The sequence below is a fragment of the Podarcis erhardii genome (assembly GCF_964252035.2).
Source record: "Podarcis erhardii genome assembly, chromosome: 1".
Classification (NCBI taxonomy): domain Eukaryota; kingdom Metazoa; phylum Chordata; class Lepidosauria; order Squamata; family Lacertidae; genus Podarcis; species Podarcis erhardii.
Genome location: NC_138497.1, coordinates 100,497,845 through 100,516,275, shown reverse-complemented (window position 1 = coordinate 100,516,275; position 18,431 = coordinate 100,497,845). Strand labels below are relative to the sequence as shown.

At 39.4% G+C, this 18,431-nt stretch overlaps 1 protein-coding gene and 1 long non-coding RNA gene across 4 annotated transcripts in view; one reads left to right on the top strand and one right to left on the bottom strand.

The window, feature by feature from the left end:
* Positions 1-18,431, top strand: part of LRP1B (LDL receptor related protein 1B) — a 778,324-nt gene that overhangs the window by 714,123 nt on the left and 45,770 nt on the right. For all 3 annotated transcript variants that reach the window (XM_081869915.1, XM_081869916.1, XM_081869914.1), the window contains 11 exons: positions 287-403; positions 2,219-2,325; positions 3,872-4,001; positions 4,182-4,288; positions 5,231-5,363; positions 7,556-7,678; positions 11,001-11,123; positions 12,357-12,494; positions 14,120-14,254; positions 16,252-16,371; positions 17,659-17,900. In XM_081869915.1, coding sequence (XP_081726041.1) covers positions 287-403; positions 2,219-2,325; positions 3,872-4,001; positions 4,182-4,288; positions 5,231-5,363; positions 7,556-7,678; positions 11,001-11,123; positions 12,357-12,494; positions 14,120-14,254; positions 16,252-16,371; positions 17,659-17,900 — 1,475 coding nt within the window. The remainder of the gene's footprint in view (positions 1-286; positions 404-2,218; positions 2,326-3,871; positions 4,002-4,181; positions 4,289-5,230; positions 5,364-7,555; positions 7,679-11,000; positions 11,124-12,356; positions 12,495-14,119; positions 14,255-16,251; positions 16,372-17,658; positions 17,901-18,431) is intronic.
* The window catches only part of LOC309348824, a 169,662-nt gene continuing 163,631 nt past the window's right edge, over positions 12,401-18,431 (bottom strand). Inside the window, exon 4 of the long non-coding RNA XR_014159561.1 lies at positions 12,401-12,483. This is a non-coding gene — a long non-coding RNA (uncharacterized lncRNA). The remainder of the gene's footprint in view (positions 12,484-18,431) is intronic.

The window sequence follows — 18,431 nt, the reverse complement described above, 5'->3', positions numbered from 1 at the left end:
TGCTTCTTCCCTTCTACTGGCAGAAGTGCCTCTTGTGAAAAGTTCTGTTTCAGATTTTCCCATCAGCCACAACCAAGTTTGGATCCAAGCTAATAATTATCCCCCACCCCCGGGCAAATAATAATATGGTAAAAATAAAATGCATTCTGACATAGCAGCAGATAATTAATTCAGTACCTTTGCTAGTGAAACATAGTTTAATATGCTATAGATCTGGCATGCATTTTTCACAATGCTTAACTACCCTAGATTATTAGAATAAAAGCAGTATCTGTCTTTGTTACAGATAAAAAAACATGTGGGCCTCATGAATATCAATGTAAGAACAGCAACTGCATTCCAGATCACTGGAGGTGTGACAGCCAAAATGATTGTGGTGACAATTCTGATGAAGAAAACTGCAGTAAGTAATTTCTGACTTACTAGTAGTACATGTGAAAGGGATCTACGGGTCTTAGTGGATCACAAGTTTAACATGAGTCAACAGCGTGATGCAGTAAGAACAAAAAAGTGAGCGCTATTCTAGGCTGCATCAGTAGAAGTAGATCAAGTCCAGATCTATTCTGCCTTGGTCAGACCACACCTTATTATTCCAGAAGCAAAATTTGATTTTTCGAGTATTTCGAATACTTGCATAAGCTGTGTGAAATAAGTAAAGTCAATTCACCTGCAGTAGCAAGAAGTGCAAAGTGTTGGTTCATTAGATCCTATGGCTTAAAAAAAGTGAAAGAAAGCTTTGGGGCCAAATTCAATCAGCCAGTCTTGCTTTGAGGATTTTTTTCCTTAACATATAAAGCGGTATAGAAATGAAAATACTAATACTAATACTACTACTAATAATAATAATAATAGCAGAAGCTTGTGCAAGATGAGGTTTCCCCTTCCTCCCACCCCCTGTATGTCCCTATGCCTTCCCAAATTGACTGGGGGGGGGCAGGGGAATACATAGAACAGTGCACAGGGGGGGGGGGAGAGGAGAAGAAGGGAGATCATTCCATCAGACAAGCTGAAATGCTCGAACTGATGGAGTGATCTCCTTAGCACTACATTAGCACTCCTCTTTTTAAAACTTTGGCCTACATTGTAGCAACATCAAAAGCTTTTGGGAAGCTTTTGATAGTTAAAATAGTCCTTTTAAAAAATGCATATTTTCTTATATGGAACTAAAAACTGGAGAGCCTCTGCGGGTATGTAAGAGTAAAATACCTTTTATCAATAGGTTCTGAATTTTAAGCATACTTATTTTAAATATGTATGATCATGCCCCCCCCCCATTTTTAATCTGGATTTTTTTGAAAAATAATAATAATGTTACAATATTAATCTCTGCCAAGCAGCTGCATAAGATTCCAGGGGTTGCAGGCATTCTTACCCAGGGTTAGTGTTTCCTTCAGGAATAAGGCTCAATGGAGGCTAGTGTCTTTAGGATATATAGTTTATTCACACACACACACACACACACACACACACACACACACATATATACAACCTAGAGCTTCCAATGGAGGGGCTCACAGCAGCAGTACCCCAAAACGCACCAGAATATTCCATAGCAACAACAACAAGAAGCCCAGCACAACCCAGCTTCCTGGTTACATCACTCCAGCCCTAATCCCCATAGCCTAAATTCTGGTCTCTTTTATAATCCAGGAGAAGGCCCTTCTTTTGAGGTCCTAAAACTCATTGCCTAAAAAGGGATTAGTTTTTCACATTTATTCACACTTAGCCCTTGAGAGAGGGAGGGAACCGGCACATTTGCAAATGAGATCTGCCCTTTCATTCTTTTGTTTCACCTAAATGGCTTATCCCCAGGTGGTCACCGCACAAGGAAATTACCTCAACTAATTAGCTTTTAGACTTGTTGATTCTACAGGATTACAATGTCAAATACACAACCCAGGAAGTGTGCTTAGGTTAATTAACTCTTCGCATATTAACAGCTGCCAGCCCACATCTTGAATACACATGAATCCAGCTATTATGGGTTCTAAAATACTGGTTCTAATTAAATTCTAATATTTATTAAACCCAATTAGCACCCTCAGATGTATAACATTATAAATAATATAAAGGGAGAACACAAAATTAATGGAACCAGGAAACAGTTCTGATTCCAGTTCTTAGTGTATCACGGGTAAGCTTCGGAGAGTTATATCAAACTAAGAAAAAAGTTCTCTAACTTATGTTTAGTTTGAATCTGAAACATTTCTCCTTTCAGAACCACAAACATGCGCTCAGAAAGACTTTCACTGCTCAAATGGAGACTGTATGTCTGCAAGATTTTGGTGTGACGGTGATTATGATTGTGCAGATGGCTCAGATGAGGTAGGTCTTTGCAAGAGATTGGTTTTGATACTTAGCACCTATATATGATGGGTTACTAGCGGCAGGGGGTGAAGTGCCTTTTCCACCTCAGTACCCCCAAAACATCCATGTTTGGGCTTATATACTGATGCACACGCCACCTAAAACCATGTGATCAGTACTCTACGTAAGATCCAGGATTAACAACTTGATTTGGATCTACAAATCAGCCCCCTACATAGCTGCTGAGCAAGCAGACCCAAAGGCAGTATAGGCTCAAATGTAAGACTTTGGAGGCTCAAACATAAAAATTTCCAGGAAGTTAAAAGTAAGGTTGAGTCAACATGGTCTCACAAAAATTATTCACGTTATTGGTACAATGCAGAATCGGGGTCAATTAACTTTGCTTAAAGAACTAGATTGCAGGAAATATCCTGATCTACTGAGGGAAGTCAGGGAAGTAGTTTGCAGGGGGGGGACTATATTAAAAGAAACAACTAGCCAGTAAGACCTGTGCAAAAGGAAGTCAACAAAATAAAATGGCATCATAGCCTGCTCCATTGAGGAAAAGCAAGCTGCTAACACTTGGTATCAGAAACTATGAGTAAAATAGCCTGGTATTGCCACCCAACAGCAAGATTTTTGTTTGTTTGTTTTTTTTAAAGTGCAAAGCTATGAGCTTTTTTCCAAAGCAGAAGCATCAGGGATAACTTTCTGATGGTAAGAGCTGTTCGACAGTGGAACAGACTCCCTCAGAAGGTGGTAGACTCTCCTTCCTTGGAGGTTTTTAAGTAGAGGTTGGATGGCTGTCTGTTGTGGATGCTTTAGTTAAGATTCCTCCACTGCAAGGGCTTGGACTAAATGAACCTTGGGTCCCATCTAATTCTTTGATTCAATGCATAATCAAACCTCGTCTTAATTCCTTTTCGGTCCAGGTCCAAACTAGTGTGCAGCTTTGTAACTTTGGAGTTAAGAGTTCTGAAAATTCTTTTTTTTTTTTAATAAATATTTATTAAAGTTTTTAAATATAAATGCACAAATAATAAACAGTCTTACTTCTATCACAGACATAATTTCATCACTTCTTTGGGCTCCCTCACGTCTCCCGCTCCCATTTACATCGTTAAAAGTTTTTTCCAAACAAATTATCAAGAGTTCTGAAAATTCTAACCTTGCAAAAATCTGGCTGCTGTTGTAATATGTGCCCTGCCACATGGTCTCAATTTTCCATGAGGTGGAAATATCACAGAAAATAATAAGAAAGGTTTCATATATCCCTATTTTTAGCCCATATTTGAAGTGATAATTCTGAATGTACTTTTAAGAAGAATGTCACCATATTTGAGGTGGCCATGTCCATGACTATCACTCAATCAAATTACTATACCCGCTATCTAGTTGTGATTACTATTCCATTTTATAACTTCTGCTACTTTTGTATAACTTTGGAAATGATTATTTTATTACTGGAGAATTCACAAATGCTGTTCGTTTCCAGGCATAATCTTCTTTTTGCACTTTGTATTGTATATTACTTCAATTGGTTGCGTTATTTTGTTTATGACAGAGATACTGTGATTCTGGCTGCTTAAAAGACCAGTTTCAATGCTCCAATGGTCAGTGCATTTCCTCAAAGTGGAAATGTGATGGACACGATGACTGCATTCTTGGGGAAGATGAGAAAAATTGTGAACCAGGTAAATCTTTATCGGGGGGTGGGGTGGGGGATAAGAGAATTATTAACTGCAATGAAAAACACTGTTAGTAATATATTTTGCCCTTACCAAACATGCCACTCTGTAGAAATACAGATTTTACCAAATACCAAGCTTACAGTGCACTGCCTTTCTCTAATGCTAAATATATTTCCGAAATAGCATCTCCAACCTGCTCTTCGAGTGAGTATGTCTGTGCCAGTGGAGGGTGTATCTCAGCATCTTTCAGATGTAATGGAGAATATGACTGTCCTGACGGCTCTGATGAGGTACGCAGTTAATTAGTCTTGACCTGCTCTAAAGTTTTGGCTAGCAAATTTAGAATTTTGAATTTAAAGTCACAAATATTGTGGAATTTCATTCTACCCCAGAGGTTTCCTTGTACAGAAAAGCAAACAACTCAGTCATTGCTGGGCTTTTCTATTTTTCCCCAATAATGGAGTAGTTGAATCCCAATAATGGAGTAGTTGATTGGCATAGCTGTAAGGTCCTTTCAGTTCTGGCCCCCAAATTCTGGAATTACCTCATGTCAGAGGTTCACCAGATCTGTTTCTTGTCTGAGGAACTTGAAAGATCAGACAGCTACCGTACTTGAGTACGCCCAGGTTTGCTGTTTTAATTGTTGCATTTAAAAACAATTTAATCCTTACATTTTCACATTGTGACCCACTTTGATGGCTTTGGTCAAAAAGCAAGTTATAAATCCATAAAGAAATAAATATGGGGAATTTCATAAGAACAGTGGCGCTCCGTGGGCTGGGTGGTAGTTATTGAGCAGTATCCAAAAATGTTTTGTGCTTCTGCAAGGGCACTTCCAGTCACACAACATAGATCCCTCCTTCATTTCTTTTTATACCACTTCCTCCTCCAGCCCCTGCACTCTTTCCCAGGTCCCAACTTTCTATACTCACAAAAAGTCTTGATTGAAAGCTGGAGAGGTGGAAAAGCCCAGTGCACAATCACACTTCTTCTACTTCTGTAACTTTGGATGCTAAGGAGTGATTTTAGGGCAAAGGTGTCGATGTCATGCCCCCTCCTTTATAACTCAAAATGGTGTTGTTTGCATTTGTAGTTATTTTTATTCAGTGTTAATTGTAACTTTTCTGTCAGTAAGAGAAAAATGACCCACCTTTGCCGAATTCTACTTGATCTGTCTATAACTCTGTTGCTTTTGTTTATAAATACTGCCACATATAAATGTATTTAAACAGATGGATTGTGTAACAGAATGTAAGGAAGATCAGTTCCGATGTAAAAATAAGGCCCACTGTATCCCTATCAGATGGCTTTGTGATGGAATCCAAGACTGTGTGGATAGCAGTGATGAACAACATTGTGACAGAGGTGAGAGTCATTATGTTCTTCCCCACTTTTGATTTAATAACTAATAATAATAATATCCATTGAACTCAATGTGATTTGATTCAGAGTAGATATGGGTAAAATTGTGTTGCATAAGACTTAATACAAACAAAGTAATTTTAATTTGCCCTTTTTATTTTTTATTTTTGCTTTAAGAATGTACAAGGAAAAGAGGCTGCCTCTGAGTAAGAGATCACCATGGGGGGGGGGGGAAATCTACAATAGAACTACATTTGTTCTATTGGCAAAACCTCCATTGAACTGAAGGGGAGCTTGCAACTTGGCCTTATGACTGCAGCCTTCAACTCTTTTCAGGTTGCTGTCCAAATGTTCAAGTGCTATAACTTGCACAAAAAGAGAAAAAGCTGGTAGCAACAGAGGTGGTTGACGATATTCCCACCCCCTTTACCTTAACCTGCAGAATGTCACATTTTGTTCAATAGAATAGACCTTTTTCCTTGGCCGTTAGCACAACTTGGCATTTTTGTAACTGTCACTATTTTGTTCAGAAAAGCCATATCCTAAAAAAAAAAAAAAAGAATTATGACTTGTAGTAATCCCTTAAAATATAGAGCAATATTATCTCATTGAGGCTGCCTTTTCACAAATCTAGCTCATCCTAAACCTAGGCAATCACAGGAATAATCCCAATTTCCATCTCTGAAGTGTGTGCTCTGTGAAGGCTGTATTTATAATATAATTAAACTATCTGCTGATTTTTGGATTTGTTTTTTTATCAATCCTTCTGTGTTTGCATTAAGCCCACCTATTTTTTGAGATCTATAATTCTGAAGAAAAACACTGTTTCCTCTATTAAGTTCATTTTTCATTTTAGAAAAAAGCATATTATTTTAGGCAAATCAGATTTAGGAAATGACCAAAATAAAACCATATTGAAAATAGGCTACTTTATCTAAATGACGTGCTTCAAAATAGGATTTAAATAAAATGCCCATCTCAGTTCACTAGCCCATTTGCAAGTGTCAAGTAGAGAGGGAGACTTTGTCTTTTTCAACTGTGGGGGCAGATAAAATTTATTTAATGGGTTTTCTGGGAGGAATTGAGGGTTAACAGCTAAATGTAGCAGCAAATGGCACAGATTCTTCTTTTTCTTTAGCCTTTAAAGTTATTGTAACACATTGTGCTTATCCACTGACTACGGTGGTAGTGCGAGAGCACTTTTCACCCAAATGGTGTCTGAAGTGCCTGTGCAGTTATTCTACGTCAGATAACACAACATTGTTCTGAGTTGGTTTATAGGAGGAGTGGTAAATGGTCGATCCTACTGGGTGCTGAGAATTGTTGCCCTACGGATGTCACTTCCACTTCCAATCAGCAGCAGCAATCAATCAATCAAGTCCATGGATTAAAACACAACGCCAAATCATATATATGGGGTGGGGTTATTGGGTTGTTGTTTTTATTTTTATTTTATTCTATTCTATGAACCGCCCTGAGACCTCCAGGTATAGGGTGGTATGATGATGATGATGATGGTGATGATGATGATGATGATGATGATGATAATCATCATCATCATCATCATCATCAATGCACACCACCCCAATCTCCAAGCAGTGTAAAATTCCAGCGGGTCCAGGCACTTACCAGGGCTCATTTTCCTTGGCATGAGGGACAGCGGAGACTGTGGTGTCTTTATTACATACGGTTTATTTAAACATATATACAATCTGAGCCTACAATGGAGGGAGTCACAGCATTAACACCTCCAGAAGATCTTGCTTCTCCCATATCCACAGCCTAGGATCCGAGCAGAAATCAGGCATGGCTTCGTCTGTCAGCTGCCCAGGCTGCTGCCTGCTTCTAGCTTCCAGCTCACATGCATATCTCCGGCCTGTCCTTCACAGTAACAGCCAGGTGAGGGAGGGGAGCCCACTCATTTGTCCTCTGGCACAGAGCCAATTTCTGTTACCTTAACAACCCATATTTAGGGGTTGTTACCAAGAAACTTGTCTGACTAGTCCAGCAATTGAATCCTTATTTGATCCAGGAATTAGAAAGGACTCTGGCATACAGCAATACATCTGTCCCCAAATGCACAAACAAACAACAAGATAACAGCTCCCCTATAGAAAAATAACAGACACATTATACACCCAATTAAAGCATAAAAATATATGTATAAACTATTTTGGTTTTTCCGTGTTTTTCAGGGGGGAATATATGTAGATCGGATGAGTTTCTTTGCAACAATTCACTCTGTAAACTGCATTTTTGGGTTTGTGATGGAGAAGATGACTGTGGAGATAACTCTGATGAACTCCCTGAAATATGTGGTAAGTTTCATTTCCTACAGTATGGTTTGTTGATTTGACTACCTTTCGACTGCTCGGTTTTGTGTTTTGCTTGGTCACTTGTTTTGTTTTGTTTTGTTTTCATACGTATTAATGACTGTGTACACATTGTGGGCAGGATTCAACTAAGTTGTTGAGTGCATAGAACAAGGTCTGCTTGCACAATGGTAACCCCCCCCAAACCATCCCCATGTTAGCAACTTCACTCCTCTGAGGCTGAATTTTGTGATTAGTGAAAATCACACAGTCTGTCTCAGAGGAAGCATGAGAACCAGATATAGTCTGTATGTATTATGTGATGTGCTTTCACTTTTGCCTGTTCTCTCTCAGAGCTGGTTGAGAAAGAGCGTCATGATTCTGTGTCTGGGACTTCCGGGTCGGCGCCATCGCCGAATGGCGGACTCCCTCCGAGCTCCGGAGGGAGCCTGCACGGCAGGGGCTGGGTCCTACCGCACCGGCGATGCGGGGACCCTTAAAAACCACGGCCACGGGGGCCGTGGACATGGAGACTCGGCTGACACCGTTAGCGCCCTCCCGACTCGTGAAGGAGCCTCTTTAAAGGCTACGGATCGGGTGCCGGGGAGAAGCGTGGTGTTTTGAGTCCTCTGCTATCCCTGCCGTGCGAAGCCGCATGCCATTCGGCGGAGAGCGCTGGCTTCTTCCTTTGAAAATTCGGACCTAAAAGAACAACCTGTAAGTAATTGGAACTTGGACTAAAAAGAGGGACAAAAATTTTAAAAATTTCGGAGCGAGCGGGGGAGGCGCAAAAAAGGAAGTCAGCCACCCCCTCCATTGTAGAAGGGTCAAAGCAAAGGATCTGATAACTAAGATCGGAGTAACATCATTTTGGCAAGTTTTTAACCTCACGAGTGAAGAATATGAGATTGAGCTGGAGGAGGAAAGTAGAATTCGGACTTAAAAACAACCCCCCCTGGAACCCCGGGAGCGATCGATGACGGAGTTTGGAGAGGAGAAAGGCAAGTTTTGACAGCTGTCAAAGAGCTGTCAAAGCGGAAAATAAGATAGAGACTATGTTACAAGGACTTTGCTGGTTATATTTGTTATAAATTGGATACAAATTGTTTTAAATAAGGATTACAAAGTTACTAGGGCTAATGGATGCGATCTGGAAGAGAACTCAGTTTTTGCAATCCACCTAGAGGAGCCGAGGGATATTACAAGTTTTAGCTGGAAATTGGAACTGAACTGTTTATCTCCTGGGAAACTGCAGAAATGGAACATTATTATGACTACAGAGGCCACTGCACCGAAGAAGACAATGGAATCATCTGTTGTGGAATGAAAGGAACTTGACGTAATGTTTTGTTTCTGAATAACAAGCCTCTGTAAAGGAACTAACTTTTGGAATTAGGACATTTGTGCAGGAAAACAGGGACAGAAAGAAATAGAAAGAGGAGTGTGATCAATAAGAACAACAAAATAACAAGAATTGGACCAAGTCAAAAGTGGGGACATTTGGGACATCCAGATTTGACAAGCTTAAGGATTATAATTTGGAGTTTTTCACTCCTGGATATAAAAATCTGGATGGAAAAAATGGGCCTCTCTTTGAGACAGAATCCTTCCATGATTGGACATTCGAAACTAAAGAGGACTAGCAAAGGACTATGATTTAGAGAGACGTGGAAATATCGGACATTGAGGAACATTGGGAACGCAACCGGGAAAAGGGGGGGTGGGAAATGTGGAATCCTTAAAGGCGTAAACTATGTTTTATTTAGGCTATATACATCTACATGGTATTCTAAAGTGGGGAACTCGTGGTGGGAATAAGCCGATTTTAGGGGAATGGAAAATAATGTTTTTTTTTAAAAAAAAAAAAATTTGGGTTAAGGATAACAAGTTTGAATTGAGGAGAAGAACTTGTTGAGATCATTTGAGAGATTTGGAATACAAGGGGGGGAGGGAAGGGGAAGTCCTGAAAGGATGTAATTGGAAAAAGATTTGAAATTGGATGTTTTATTAATTTGTAATTAATTGGAAAACTTTAATAAATATTATTTAAAAAAAAAAAAAAAAGATTCTGTGTCTGTGTAATATAGCGTAAATAAATAGTAGTTTAGAACTATGATGCCTCTTTCTTTTGCTGTGTCAAGAGAAGGCTAGTATGCATAAATCAAGTTGGTTTAAGTCACTGGAGTGCCCTGGAGAAGAGGAGGGTGCCTTTTCCAGAGCTATGCTCACCGGAGGACGCTCGGAGATCTGGAGTGGCTGCAGATAGCCCAGAGTGTAATCCCAACACCCCACTCTCTAAAAATGGCTTAGGGGGTGTGCAGCAGGAGCAGTAGAAAATTCCCATTGTGTGACCCTGTTCTCCGCATGCATACCCCACTTAGCGCTATGTTGAATTCCACCCAATATTGCTGAAGCACATTCAAAGCACATTTTCCTTCTTAAAGAATTCTGTGATCTGCTGGGAATTGTAACTCTGTGAGGGGTAAATAGAAGAGCCCAGAATTATTTGAGGGGAAGTATGTGTTTCGAAGGTGCTTTAAAGGTATAGCGTGTATGCAGCCCATGTCTTTATAGTAAACATTGCAAATACTACATTGGAAAGAAGCAAGTTAAAACACAGTAGTGTTGCATGGTCCCTCCAAACGTTCCAAGAGGATTTTCTTGATAGCTGAGCTAGCATTGAAGTGAGAACATTTCAGCAATACTTTCTCTTCTAAATCTTGCAGCTTTAAAGTCATAATACAGTGGTACCTCCAGTTATGAACTTAATTTGTTCTGGAGGTCCGTTCTTAACCTGAAACTGTTCTTAACCTGAGGCGTGCATTTGCTAATGGGCCCTCCTTCTGCCGCTGTGCCGCTGGCACACAATTTCCGTTCTCATCCTGGGGCAAAGTTCTCAACTCGAGGTAACTCTTCCAAGTTAGCAGAGTTTGTAACCTGAAGCGTTTGTAACCTGAGGCCTTTGTAACTCAAGGCACCACTGTATATACATAAAGTAAAGGCCTGGTTAAATGTTTAAGGGGCTGAATCCCTTAAATCTACTGGTACAACAGACTTCTGTGTCCACAGCTGAGTTTTTGCTTCCTCTCCTGTCCCATCTAACCCACCCCAGGGTGAGTAGGAGGAAAGGGGAAACTTCCTGAGCAAGGGGTGGGGTAGAAGTGTGCAAATGGAACTCCCGTTGCAACAGCAGAACTACACACATGGACCACTGGATACAATCCAAGGTTATATCTGGCATGTAATCACTTACCTCTCTATTCAAAGCGGATACATTCCATACATAATGAGCATTATAATATTAGTTCTCTCTCTCCCTTTTTCACAGTAAAATTTCCATGTCCCCCAACAAGGCCTTACCGATGCAGAAATAACCGAGTCTGTCTGAGACGTGAGCAGATTTGTAATGGGATTGATGATTGTGGTGATGACTCAGATGAAGACCATTGTGGTGGGTATTTTTTCCCCCTTTTGGATTATCATAAGACCAAAGTTCTCATTTTATTTATAAAATGTGTGGATTATGTGCTCGCTTCGGCAGCACCTATACTAAAATGTGTGGATTATATCTTGTCATCAACACTGCACAGATGTTGTGTTCTGTCCTTGATAGGTTCGGTGGCCTACAGGGTGAGAGCATGTTCTTAAGTAATGGGACAAGCTGTATGGGACCATTAGCAGTTAATTGGATGATATTCATAGAATCAGAGTTGGAAGGGACCATAAGGATCATCCTCTCCAGCTTCCTGCAATGCAAGAATCTTTGCCCAATGACCCCTAGATTAAAAGTCTCGTGCTCTACCAACTGAGCTACGTATGCAGACTAAGTAGGTAGCAGGGCAGTCACAATATATAATCCTAAGGCTAACAACTGTATTCAGTGAAATGCTAACATCTCTTACGTGTTAAGGATATCCCATAAAGTCCAAGTCTTTGACACAATCACCTGGACTTCATAGGATCATTGTGATCATTTTGTCCTGATAAGTACCAAAGTCTGTACTGTCCAAGTCATGTCTGGTTCATTGAGTGAGGCCTTGACTCACAGTGGAATAGAGAACTGAAATTAAAGGAATGAGTAGCAGAACTGACTGCAGCTAAAGCATCAGCGTGGTAATGACAGCCACCACTCCTTTGCTAGTTTCTGTCTCGTGTCCTATATATTGTACACAGTGCAGTGGTACTCAAAGCTGTTTGTAGGCATAGCACAGGAGGACCATAGGCTGGACCAGCATATTCTATCTTCCTTTTTCCACTCCTTGCTTCACATGATACTCAGTGAAAACAACCTGACAATGAGGGCCAAGCTATTCTCCCAAGTGGAAAACAAGAAAATGAGGTAGGGGAGTGTATGCCAACTCAGACTGCTCCATCTCAGTTTTGTGTTTTCTTGCCGCCTCTTGAAGCAGCAAGTGCAGACACCGTTGTGTGAAATATGTATTTCTCTGGGCAATTGTAGCATGCACATGTGCATCCTGGGATGTTGAATTCTCCCGTGGGAGAAATGGAAATCTTCTGATTGTCATGTTTCATGGGCTGCTGTAAGTATATAGTAGGTTTCTACATATCCAGGAAACAGTATTTTTTTTATTGGTAATGTTTCATTGTTAAATGCACTTGTGCCATTAATGATAATAATATCAAAGGGAGAAAAATCTGATTGCTCTCTTGTAACATTTTGCAGACAAAACTACATATAAGGCAAGGCCTTGTAAAAAGGATGAATTTGCTTGTAGCAATAAGCGGTGTGTACCTGTGGAACTGGAGTGTGATCAGTTTGATGACTGTGGTGATGGTTCCGATGAGCAAGGCTGTAAAACAAGTAAGTTTGATTTAGAAGTTGAAAGCTTGCCATTCTCAGAGTAATAAAAAAGAACATGTTTTTATATTACATAGAACCTGTTATGTGTAATCTTGTAGAATTTAAATTAGCATGAACCAAACAGTATCTAACTCGGCTAGGAGAGGAGCACACCATCTGTGACCTTACCCAAGGGCCTGTACATTCACATGGTGCCAGTAAACCAGAGTTTGGCTTACATGTGAAAGTGGCCACTGAGCCAAAGTTGACATTGCTTCCTCCTGTTAATTTATTAGCTGATCAGGATCGTAAAGTGCATTGTATGTTAAAAATGTGGGGAATACATAAATATCTATATTAAAATGATTTAAAGAACTCACTTCCCTTTTGCAAATACAGTTTCCAATCTGCAATCTGAAGCAGTCTTAAGGGAATGAGATACATTGACAGGGCTCACCCCCACTTCCCTTGCTGCTCGTCCTGCCACTTTCACTCAGGAAAATCCACTCTTTACCGCTGAATTGGAGCAAACATCAATTGGGTTTTCCTCAGATTAATGCTTGCTCTGATTCATCAGAAAGGAGCAGATTTCCCAGGGAAAGCTATGGGAGAAGCAGCATATCTCTCAGTTCTGTGCTTTCTAGGAACAGGATGAGTAGGAGTGTGGAAGAGCCATTATTGCATTTAGCCTTGAGAGAAATTTATTTATTTATTACATTTACATACCATCTTTATCTTCCAAGGAGCTCAAGGTAGTGTACACAGTTCTCCTCCCTGTTTCCTCCTCACAACAGCCATGTGAGGTAGGTTAGGCTAAGAAATGGTGACTGGCTCAAATTCACCCAGTGAGCTTCAAGGCTGAGTGGGGATTCGAACCCTGGTCTCCCAGGTCATAGTCCAACACTCTAACCATTACACCACACTGGCTCTACAAAGTTCATCTTGGACACTATCTCTTGTTTGCTTTTTTTCCTACTAATAAACCTATTTAAATAAAACTGTAGTGGAAAATATTGTGACGCTTTTTCTAGAAGGGATGTATTTTTAATTGCTCCTGGGCAGTAAGAGATGGGGAAAACATGCTTACACGAGCTTGGCTGTGAGTCCTGGAAGACCTTCTCCATGCTTTGCAGGTCTTTTCCCACCTGGCCTGGGAGGGCAGGGCCCTCACTGACTCCAGCTCCAAACCCTGATGCACCTCATTGGACTGGGGTGTTTGTTGATTGTTTGCAATTATGTATTTTTTCACATTGTAAACCTCTTTGAGCATGGTTTTAGCTATGGAAAGGCAGTATAAAAATAAATTTATGTATGTATGTAGAATACAAACTGAACTTGGTTTTGAGGGCTCACTCAAAAATGGCTTTATCAAAGGAAGTAATAACCAAGCTGATTATGGGAAAGGAAGGGGTTGGAGCATGGCTCTCATTCCTGATGCTGCAAACCATGAAGGATTGGAAACATGGCATTACAGTATATACATCTATATACAATATCAGGACTAACTAACTTCAAAACAAAAATTAAAGCTGACTTTCTTTGGAGACAAAATTCTTCATCAGACACTGGCTATGGATGTTTTGTAACAAACACGGAAATAAACTAAAATCCATTTGATTTTGCATCTTTTGTTATTTCCTTTTTAGGCTTAACTGAATATAGCTGCGAAAACAATGTGAACCCTTGTGGTGATGATGCATATTGTAATAAAACGAAAACACCTCTTTTCTGTCAGTGTAAGCCTGGATTTCAAAGGAACAGAAGGAACTGGCAATGTGAAGGTATTTGTGTAGAAACTGCTTTGGAATCCTTCAATAATTGAAGGATGGCCTTCAATTATTTTTGTTTTACGTATTCTAAAGCATTCTAAACCACTTAGTATTTAAAAATCCCCAAGTGGTATACAAAAACATGAATTGAAAACAGTATAATAGAAACAGAGCTACAACACAAAAACCAGTAAAGTAGTAGTATAAAAACAGATAAAAAAAAGAAATCCAATAATTAAAAGGTCCAAAGTTATATATTTCCAATGAATCTGAAGCAGCTGACAAATAACAATCAAGTATGCTTATGAGATGTCTACTTTGGGGGTCTGAAATTAATGACAACAAAACCTTTTGTTTTGAACTAGGAAGTTAACCATTCATAATAAAATTTTTTGTGTTTTTAAGCTCATGCAAAATTCTTAAGATTTTGGCTGTCTTTGTTATGTGTCCCCATCCCTTAACAGATACAGATTTAAATAAATAATACCACAAATTTTCCAGAAATGAAGGTGCTTAATTGCAGGGATTCCCAGAATCTATGAGACTACCAGCATTAGTCTGTCTCGTGCTCCTTAACTGATCTGGTGTGTGGGCAAGTGAGGTACCATCAGAAAAGTGAATGAGAGAGGTAGATTGGGGCTTGCTTTCACGTAGGAGGGTAACTCCCCAACTGCACATCCTTCCTTGTGTCACATTTCCCACAGGATGCCTTTGTGACAGCAGCCCCATAGCATTTATACCTCACATTTATTTGCATACCTCAACCAACACTCTTCTCATCAAGGAAAGCAATTTATTTTTTCCAAGCTTATAAACTCTGGAACTATAGGTTTATGAATAAAAGCAGTTAAGGAGAACACCTAAGTCTGGCATTTTATTTGGGTCATCGTAATTCAACATGGGGGAAGGAGGGACAGTCCAAAGTAAATAAAAAGGAACTCCATTCATTATGTGACTATAGCACGATGTAAGGGTGCAGATCAGGCAGCAAACAGATGAAGGGGTTTTGCTCTAGTTTTAAAGGTAGGATAAAAGAATGTTGCAATAGATAAATAAATTAAATAAACAAATGAATAAAAGTCCCAATGGAAGGCAACAGAAATAAAGCAGAGACCAAGCGAAAGAAAGCTAGAGAGAAAGGCATCTTTCAAAGTTGCTCCTACTCACTTACAGCCCAACTTTCTTCCCCAATTTATCTCTGTTGTCTAACATCTTCCTACTTTTGTCATTGAACCATTTTACATAAGGTAGACAGTTCTTTGATGGCAATGGATTTTTTTTTTCAAGTTGTAAAATCCAGCATGTTTTCGGATTTGTATGTTTTATGAAAATACAAAATATAACTGCAGACTGTGTTCACAGGATATCTGATCTAGAAGAGCTAGTGAAATTAGCTAAAATCAAGGCAGTTAATTCCTATAGGAGAGCTATCTACTTGCAGCATAGACTGTTGTACCAAAGAAACCTTTCTTTTCCGTTGTTGCTGCATTTACAACATGCCATCCAACAGCCTGAATGGAGAATAGCCTCTAGCATTTAAGCAGCCTTCACTTGAAGATCAAGCCATTCTGTGCAAAAAGCATGACAAAACTGCTGGTTGTTTTTCTTCTGAGATATAACCATGCATATTATTTAAGCTTGGAATTGCTGATTTATACACTTTGTACTACAGAAGACTCAGTTTTAACAGATTCTTTGGATTGGTTTTGAACAATCTCACACTTGGTGTCCTGAAGGGACTGCCTATAAGTTGCCAACTGCCCATCTTGACTGCTTAAACTCTTTTCAATAGCTAGAATAATATGCCAGAACTCAAATCTGAGCATCTTTTGCTTAGTCTAGGAGTCTAAGGTTAAACCTGTAGACTGAGCTAATAGCTATTTTCTTTTCTTTTTTTAACCGTTGAATTGCTTTGGGCTTTTAAAAATCTTAGTTGCAATTTTATGGTTATCTGTCATGACTTTTTACAATGAACTGAAAAAGAAATGATAAAGGCTTTTCTTTTCTAGATATCAATGAATGTGCAATATTTGGCATCTGCTCCCAACTTTGTATCAATGTGAAAGGATCATACAAATGTACTTGTGAAAAAAATTATAAGGAAAGAAACAGCAGCTGCATTGCAAAAGGTAAGATGACAAAACAAATTGAATATACTAGTTGACATATTGGACATGATCCTTTCCCACAAAAGTCCACAGTGCTCATGAGCAAATGAATCCCTGTACAACTCAACAGAGAATTCTTTCTCTTCTCCCCGTCCCTACCCCCACTCCCCCCCCCCATGCATATGGAAACAGTGCATCAGGACAGTCTAGTCAATGGGAAGTCTCTGCAACCTCCAATATCCTTACCAAGCCCTCCCAGTTCTGCATATCTCAAGTTGCTTAAAACCTGGCTCCATGCTGAATGAACGGCTTGTGCGAGGTGTACATCCTATTCTGCAGTCCAAGTGCATTGCTTTTATGTGTTGCTATTTATATCTCTGATACATGCCGAAAAGAATAACACCCTAAGTGAAGAGATAATTACAGCTTTGTGCTTGCATCTCTTACGCTTGAAAAGAGAGGCATTTATGGAAACAGCTTTTTCTTAGTATCATATTCCAGATTGAAAAGCCTTGAACTGTTGCTACTGAAGTGCAGAATGCCAAGTCACATAATATGCAGTTTAAGAAGAGATAAACTTCCACCTCAGAAGTACACTGTGGTTGATAGCCTCAAAAGTCATTGATACAGCAAGGACACCACCTTCTCTATCTCACCATTCTATACTGAGACTAGGGCTTCCACAGGAGCACCAGTCGTATTAACTGGGAACTCTCCAAGATCATTTAAGAACTGATCAGCTTCCACAAATCTCTGGAAGTGGGCCATCATAATGGGCCTAACACCTCCACAGAGAGAAGTAGCCACAGTAAGACAAAACTCACCTGAAAATGGTCTGACCATGAAAAGAGTATAAATATACTTTCCTCTAAGACAAACACTTGCTTTGTATGTAGGGCTAGTAATGTATAGGGAAAGACCCATGGTTGTCACAGTGGTCATGAAATTCTTAGCCAACTGTGATAAGGCAGTTTTGGCTTGAATGTTGAAGTCCCACATAACAATAATCCTGGGGAGGTTACTCAATATACCTACATATGAGACACTTGTTGCTAAAATTAGATTATATTTTATTTGTAGGAAGGCCATACGTTTATAAGGTTTCATTCCACACTACACTTACCTCTGGAATTATTTTGAAACTGCCCCATTGACTTCAGTGGGGTTTAAAAGTATCCAAAGCTAAGTGGGGTGTGGATGGCAACAAGAGTATCCAAATAAATATGAAAATTTAACATACATGAAGCACATTACTTCTTAGTAGTTGAAATTTACTTTATTTTTGTATTTCATTACAATAATCTCCAGGCTCTGAAGATCAAGTTCTCTACATTGCTAATGACACTGATATCCTGGGTTTTGTATATCCATTCAACTACAGTGATGTTCATCAACAGATTGCACACATTGAACATAATTCAAGAATAACTGGAATGGATCTATATTATCAAGGGGAAATTATAATTTGGAGTACTCAATTTAATCCAGGAGGCATTTTCTATACAAAGATCCATGAGGGAGAAAGGAGACAAAGCAGTAATGGTGTGATAGTAAGTAAACTAAGCATATATTTTTGCTCATTTTTAATTTGGAACTGGATTTTCCCCCTTGGTTTTTGTATACTACATGTGGTAATTTTGAAATATAAAAAGTCCCCATTAATCAAGATTGATTACCTACTATTCAAATTAGCCTAGGTTAGTAATAATACGAAGGGGGCTCCTGCTGGGGTTTGTTTTTCATTCTGAACATAAAGGACTGCCTCCTCTGACATGAACCAGCTGAATGTTATGATAATCTTCACAGATCCTCCACTGAATCCCTCTACGTTTTGAAGTTAGGTGGGTTGTGACCATAGAAAGCGCCTTTTCACTTGTGCTGCCTTCCCAGGGTGGCATATAAATAATTCAAATAAAGAGACTAATAAAACTTCAAACATAAATAAAGCATGTTGTCAATCACAATACCTCCCTCAGGTTATTTCAGCTGACAGACTTCAGTCATTCAGCTTAAGACTTCAGGGGAATCTATGAGAATTTTTAAAAAATTAACTAAATGTTACATGCAAGCAAAACAAAAGC